A 7,882-nucleotide genomic window follows, 5' to 3' on the forward strand; every position below is an offset into this window, starting at 1 on the left:
GTTATTGAAAGTGAAAAAATAAAAAATAAAAAATTTTAAATTTTAAATTTAAATTATTAATCTAAAATAACATAAATAAAAAATTAAAACTTTTTTAATTAAAAAAAATAAACATTTAAATATAATTATTTTTATATAAAATTAATAATTAAAAATTATTAAATAATAATTTAATTAAATATATTAAATTATTTAATAATTTTTAAATAACATCAAATAAAAATAATTACATATAAATTTTTACGGTTAAAAAAACAACATTTCTTATATTTAATAAAAAACAGTTAAAGAGACTTTGGCTGAAAATAATTTTGTAAAGAGAAATGAGTAAATGTTAAAAATAAATGAGTGACGTGGCAGAAGCATGGAACATGATTAGTCGCACATTAAGCCAAAATAGACACCCCACCGTTTGGCGCCAACCTCACGTGAGTTGTCAGAATCTGCATTTATCGGACGGCTGTCAAAGATCTTTAGCTACAATCTGCGTCGTCCATATCCGTCCAAAATCTAAATCATTCTCCACGTTTCTGTAGGTCCCACCCATTTCCCCTTAGACCCTGAAACGTTTCTTTTTGCAGAGGCTTTGCCTCATTATTTGTATTTTCTCATTATAAAAATAACTATATATTAGTTTGGTGTATAAAATAACAATATAAATACAAAGGAAAAAATTAGAAAAATGAGTATATGTGTGCATCACATTGTGAATTTTTTTTGTTTTGTTTCCTCTAAATTATTTAATACAAAAAGAAGAAATTATATATTCCCTTCTAAAAAACAAAGATTGAATAAATCTCAGTATTTTATTTGGTGCAGAGTGGAAGACAGAAATTAAAACAATAATAAAATTTATTTAATTTATACAAAGAGTAAAATTGAAATAAATTAATTGAAATAAAGATATTTTAGGTATAAAATATTATTAAAGTTTCAGTCTCTGTCTCTCAAAATTTTAGTCTCTTTGTGTCCCTACTTTTTAAATGTACTGAAATACTAAAATTTTAAAAACAGAAAAAAAAATTTAGTATCAGTCTTTGAACTAATAAACATAATACTGAGTCTAAATCTCTCTCAATTTTTATTGCAGTATAATTAAACTCTTAACGAATTAATTAATTATTAATTAATATACAAAACAACAAGTCATTCATGCATCTATAAAGTTAAATATAGTTACAATCTAGTAATTAACGAAGATACACACTACCTGCTAAGTCAAGAAACAGACATAGATGATATACATATATATATGACAATATTATTATCCAAGGTAGCTAGCAATAAAAGTAAAATAATAGAGCATTGATATAACAATATTATTATTTATATTATTGTCATTAATTAGTTGTTATTACTTGCTACATTATGAAGTTGGAAGTTGACCATGTTGATGGATGAATACTCACCAATCAAGCAAATCTTATGGTGACAAATTAAGCTCTAATTTGTATATCAACTGATCAAAATTAAAGATTACTCCTAATCACTTGATTAGCATGATACCCCACTTAATCAAATAGTTCCTTAATTAATTGGCAAACCTCATCTCACTTATTTGGGTGCCATAACTCATGACCCCATTGACAAATACACCCAACCTCTGAATAGATAATATAATATAATAATATAATATAAGATATAAACTAAATGGATGTTCCTGTTAAGTAATAACAAATCAATAGAAACAATGATAAATTGGATAGCAACATATAACAATATCTAACCCACAAATTGAGCTTTAAAATGGATGACATTGACCTTGGTTTTATTTTGTTGTATTATTGTCTACTTCACAATCTCATTTGATGAGCTTAATTTGTGTCATTGTGTCTGTGTGTGAGTTCAGAGTATTTCCATCATACAACTAATAATTAAAATTGGATCCATATATTAGGAATGAAGCATTTTTCTTGCTAAGTCAGATTTAAGTCTTTTCAAACAATAGTTAGATTTGGAAAGAGAACATGTTTTTCTTATGATCATGCTTTTGGGTTAAAAAATCTTTTTTAATAAAATAATAGAATATTCTATATTCTAAATCTTAAATTTTTAGTTAATTTTTATTTCGAGCCGACTTTTGTTTGGGGATTCAGTTTATCAATTATATGGTATGGTGACTTGTCAAGATGACTTTGAAGTTTAGCTTGGTGTATGACATTAACTCTATCTATCTATGATTATTGGCTAGCTCTATCAAAAAATAAATACAATAGTGATGTTTTTGACCTTAGGTTATGACATTATAACCCTTTGAATCCTAAGTATGAAGCATTACAATTTATAAGTGCCATTTTGAGAGCTACTCTTTACCAAGATTCATGTTAAAATTCGAATTGAATTTTTTTTAATAAAATTAAAAGAGTACATAAAGAGTATGCAAAAATAAAGAATGCTTTGTTATATATTTCTTGATTGATTGAATTATAAAAGTAAAACTAAATATATAGAGTATTGTCTACGAAAAATAAAAGCAAAAAGATAAGATAAGAAGGTAATATAAAGATAAGATGATAAAAACTAAAATTAAAACTGAATTTATGTATTTTGTTGGACTTTGTGGACCGTGAAACTTTTTTATTATTGTCATGGACTAAGGTAAAAAAATAGTTGAATACTTTTACACACTTAGGAGGCTGCAAGCTATATTCAAATAAATGTTGATCCTGATAAATAAATAATGTTACAAGAACTTAACTCTTAAAAGATCAATCAATTAATTAATTGGTTCCTAAAAGTTTTCTTTTTCTTAAGAATTATATATATAAACAAGATTTATCATAGGAGTAAATAATCGTATTGATAATTTTAAAATTATATTCACGCTTTAATCTAATCATCTCCAAAATTTTAATTTACTCAATTTAATTTTCTAACTTAATATTCGTGATTCACCTTAGTCCCTAATATTATTTTCGTCGTAGAATTGTTAACTGCGTGTTGAAATAGATTAACGTCTGTCGCGTTAAACTTCTTAACGACTATCTGATGTCGCAATTGAATTTTACCTCAATTACTTTCTAAGAAACTTTTAAAACCCTTAACTAAAATTAGGATTAAAATTTTAAAAGTTTCATGAGAAAAATCGAGGTAAAAAAATTCTAATTTTCACATTAAACGGTCGTTAGAAAGTTGTCCGTTTATCTTAGTATATTGTTAATGATTCTTTGACAAAAATAAGGTGAAGCCGATACAAGTCACAAATGTCAAGTTGAAGGACAAATTGAGATTGAAAGTGCAAATATAATTTCAGAGATTAATTTAAGTGTTAACTCTTGAGATACGATTAGTTAGTAAAATATCTATTAAGATGACATTTAGTTCTAAAGACATACGAGTCGTGTCACTTCTTTTTATCTTTTTATACATATAAAACTTAGCATAAAAATCTTTCTTAATATCGATACATGTTTTTTGCATTTTTCTATTTTAAAAAGTCAATCTTCTTAAATATTATTTTAGATAAAAATAATTTTAAACTTCTGTCTTTGTCTCATATTTTCAAATAGATTTTGTTCTTTACATTTGTGTCTTTTTTATTTCACAACAGAAGCCAAATGCTACTTTTAAAACATATATATTATGTGTCAGCACTTAACATTTTAATAATCTTTTAAGGATCAAATTGTTGGTTCATCCAAAACAAAAACGAACAAACCCTTTGTAATGTTTCTTCATCCAAAATTTACATGAACTAGGGTCAGTTCAGTTCAATACACACCTTGGAGAAAATTGTCTGTGTTACCAAAAAAGAAACTCATACACTATTTTCTTAACATACAGGTAGTGGTTCCCTAAATCCAATGCTAAAACTACTGCTACCTTTTCTTCCCCTTCTACCCATATCAGCATTGCCTTTTTGCATCATTGCCACAAATTCATTGTAGTCTATTCTTCCATCCTGATAGGGATCAAAAAGTAAACATGACAAAGATATCAATACATGAATGGAATTTGAAATTTATAAAATCATGTCCTCTGTTCTCTCTTTTTTCTTTGCAAAATCCTAAAAGTAGAAAACATAGAAAATAAAAACACAAATCAAACGCATAGTATTATATGATTTCATTTGATTTAATTTTTTATTTTTTCTGTATGTATGTAGAATATATATATGTATACTCACATTATCCTGGTCAACTTCTCCGATCAAATCCTCCAAGCGAACGTCCTCTATTCCAAATTCTTCACAAGCTTGTTGAAGCTCATCTTGAGTGATGTAGCCACTACCATCTTTATCAAAAAATGAGAAAGCTGCAGCTAAATGATCTTCCTTCTCAATTTTGTTTAAGTGCAATGTTGCTGCTAAGAATTCTCCATAGTCAATTGTGCCACTGTTATCAACATCTGCCTGTTGTTTTTCAGAACAAAAAGGAGTTAGATTGATTAAGACAATGTACTACTTAGAATGAAGAAAATTATATTTCCTATTTTAATATAATTTAAGTTTAATTACTCTAGCGATTCTTATAGTTTCTCTTAATTTTTAATCAGGTCTTTCTGTGTTTATAGATTTTGTTACCAAGTCTCCATACTGTTTAACGGATATTTTAGAGAAAAAAGAATAGTTTATTTTCGAGTATAGGGATTTGTTTACAAAAGTTTTAATTATAAGGACTTGACTGCAAGCTTTTATATTATTCTAATTGAAAATTGAGTGAAACTATAAAAACCTCGATGGTAATTTAACCATATTAATCAATCTATTATTATACTTTTCCTAAAATTATGATTCATGAAAGTTTAGGTTTAGTTGAGGTAAGAAATAAGATGATTCAGAATTAGTACTTACAGCTTGCATTAGGTCATAAATTTCAGACTCATTGAGATTATGACCATATCTTTTCAGTCCAATTTTTAGTTCTTCAAAAGTAATGTGGCCACTGTTGTCTGTGTCTATATTCTTAAACATTTCTTTCAATCCAGCAATCTCATCTTCATTGAGATTCTCTGCAATTACCTGCATAGAACAATATAGATAAATTCATTAAGGGTAAAATTTCCAGAATGAAGTCAATATATTTACATAGATATCTTTCTATTAACCTCTAATGCAAACCACTTTTCATAAAGATGAAAATAATACTCACTCTAAGAGCCATTTTCTTGAGCTTGTTCATTGCAGTAAACTGCTTCAGCCGAGTCAAAACTGCAGCATCAAGAGGCTTGTCTGGAGCTGCTCCATCAACCTGAATCCAGGGGTGTCCTGCATTGAATCAAAGAATGATCATTAAACGATGTGGTGACAAAATTTCGATAATCACAAGCCAGAATTTTGATTATTCAGGGCCTAATTAAGATACATGACACCATAAATGTGTTGGATAAACAAAAAAAGCTCATGTTTCAGAGTTATGTCAACATGTTAACAGTAAGGAAACTTACTAAGAACTTCAAAAGCGGATATTCGTTTGCTAGGATCTCTGTCAAGCATCTTCTTAACCAAGTCTTTTGCACCATCAGAGATACTAGGCCATGGTGCTGATGAGAAATCCAGTTTACTCTTCAAAATTGAGTCGAAAATCTCTTGCTCCGTTTCTATTTACCAAGGAACAAAATAAAGATTACCATTTTTAGAAACAGCTTTTACATCTTGGGGAAATAGAAATTAAGCACAATGATTAGAACTTGGATCATTGTGTGTTAAACTTAGAATTCTTAGTTTCCTACCTCCCCAAAATGGAGGTACACCACATAAGAGAATGTATATGATGACACCAGCACTCCACACATCAGCTTCTTGGCCGTAACGCTTTCGGAGAACTTCAGGTGCAACATAATAAGGGCTTCCTACCACATCATCAAAAATGTCTCCTGCAAAAGAAATTGTTGACAAAAGTTCATGGCACTTTAAAAAGTTGAAGGATGAAGAGACATTTTGTTATGTTATCACACTAATTTCGTTTAGTTATGCATCAAGATAGCATGATGCACATAAAAACAAAGTCTCTAAATACACAAACAATTATTTTTGTTTCAAAAACAAGTAACTTGTTTCACAAAATCAACAATGCTCTTTGCATTGTTTTGCAAAAATCAACTCAAACTTCACTTAGCATCAAATGAAAAGCTATACTTTACTGCATATTAGAAAAATGGCCTCAAAAGGATCTCAAAACAAAAAGAACAAAATATGGATAAAATTCTAAGATAACTCCTACTCAAACAAGGGAAGGAAAAATGGAAACGTTTTCTTTATTATTTTAGTATTATTATTTTTTGTCAAACCTGGTTTGAAGAAAGTAGAGAGGCCAAAATCTATTGCTTTAAGGACTGAATCTTCCTGCTTATCGACAAAAAGAAAGTTCTCCGGCTTAAGGTCGCGATGCATTACTCCAAGTGCGTGGCAAGACTCAATAACACCAACTATAATCCTTGCTAGTTTTGCTGCTTTTCTCTCTGTGTAATGCCCTCTTTCCACAATCCTATCAAAGAGTTCACCCCCTGCACACAACTCCATCACAACATGAACCGCGACAGCGTCCTCATAGGATTCCTTAATGGAGATCACATTGGGGCAACCTGCCAAGTGATGCATTATCTGAATCTCCCTCCTCACATCTTCAACATCTTCATCAGTCACCAATTTCCTCTTCAAAATGGACTTGCATGCATACTCGGTTCCAGTAGCTTTCTCCACACAAAGGTAGGTTGTTCCAAATTGCCCTTGTCCGAGCTTCGGTCCCAAAGTATAGAACTCCTTAAGGACACCAGTTTTCCTTTGCAAGATAGAACCTTGTTTTAGGCCTGCACTTATTTGCCTCTTCACAATCTGAGTCTTCTTTTCTTTTGCAGGCTCTCCTACTTTAACCTTTTCTTCCCATTGGTTACTTTTTGTTGTTGGAGCTGGAGCTGGAGCTGGAGCTGGAGCAAGAGCAGGAGCAGGAGCAGGATCAGGATCAGGAGCAGGAGCAGGAGCCGGAGCTGGAGCCGGAGCCGGATCAGGAGCCGGAGCCGGATCAGGAGCCGGAGCCGGATCAGGATCAGGATCAGGATCAGGAGCTGGAGCTGGAGCTGGAGCTGGAGCTGCCGGAGCAGGAGCTGGAGTTGGTGCTGGCAATTTAGTCTTCTCAACTTGTTTTATAGATTCCAGACGCTTAGTTTCATTCTTAACCTTTATGGATTGTGTTGGCTTCTCCACCTCCTTCTCAATTTTAACAACCTCTGGTGCCTTTTGTTGAACAGGTTCTGTCTCCTTTTCAGTTTTGCTCACATCTTCGTCTTTATCCGCGCACGCAGTTGCTTTCTTCGGCCGGCACCACGAGATGAAACTTGTATATGTGCCATCTTTGGAAGACTTTCTTGGTGCAACACAGTTGTTTCCCATCTAACATCAATACTCATTCCTTATTCCAAGCATCTAACAAACAATAACAATCCAAATATAAACAAATATTATAATTTAGAAAAATTATGATCCCATTTCAGTTTTCTCCTCAAACTTCAAAAGGCTAACATGATTAACATTTAGCTTAACATGAATTTCTCCAATTTGGCACCCTCTAATCCCTAACATTTCAAATTAAGAGAGAGAATGCGGGAAAAAGAAAATGAGGGTTTTTGCTACGTACTTTGAAGCATGAAGATGCAAGCGCTCATTCCTTCTTCTGATTCAGGATTCGAAGGAAATGCCGAAATAGCTCTCATTAATGAGAGGTCCCCACACTCATTACCATTATCATTATCATACGAACTTCAACAAACCCTATTCTTGCAATTAAGGAATAATAAAGGAGAAAATTCGCTGAATTGGAAGGGGGTTTTAATTTTGAAGGGTATAAAGGAGGAAACTTTGTGTGGAGACGGGAAAAAAATTAAATGAGGCTTGTTTTAAGGTGAGAAGAGAGAGTCAAAACTCAAAAACATGAGTTGTGTTAAGCTG

General features: G+C 31.2%; 1 protein-coding gene across 1 annotated transcript; it reads right to left on the reverse strand.

The window, feature by feature from the left end:
- Positions 3,612-7,876, reverse strand: LOC107626306 (calcium-dependent protein kinase 26-like). The gene is made up of 8 exons (XM_016329157.2): positions 7,572-7,876; positions 6,229-7,360; positions 5,671-5,814; positions 5,386-5,538; positions 5,091-5,206; positions 4,793-4,960; positions 4,127-4,351; positions 3,612-3,901 (listed from the first exon to the last, which is right to left on the reverse strand). The coding sequence occupies exons 2-8, from the start codon at positions 7,325-7,327 to the stop codon at positions 3,773-3,775; spliced, it is 2,034 nt and encodes a 677-aa protein (XP_016184643.1). The 5' UTR covers positions 7,328-7,360; positions 7,572-7,876; the 3' UTR covers positions 3,612-3,772.

The sequence above is a fragment of the Arachis ipaensis genome, chromosome B02 (genome assembly GCF_000816755.2).
Source record: "Arachis ipaensis cultivar K30076 chromosome B02, Araip1.1, whole genome shotgun sequence".
In the NCBI taxonomy this organism is placed as follows: domain Eukaryota; kingdom Viridiplantae; phylum Streptophyta; class Magnoliopsida; order Fabales; family Fabaceae; genus Arachis; species Arachis ipaensis.

Coding starts and splice junctions, on each gene's coding strand:
- LOC107626306 (XM_016329157.2), bottom strand. CDS start 7,327: ATGGGAAACAACTGTGTTGCACCAAGAAAGTCTTCCAAAGATGGCACA. Junction 5,815..6,228: donor CTCTACTTTCTTCAAACCAG/GTTTGACAAAAA, acceptor TTTCTTTTGCAG/GAGACATTTTTGATGATGTG. Junction 5,207..5,385: donor ATCCGCTTTTGAAGTTCTTA/GTAAGTTTCCTT, acceptor GATTCAATGCAG/GACACCCCTGGATTCAGGTT.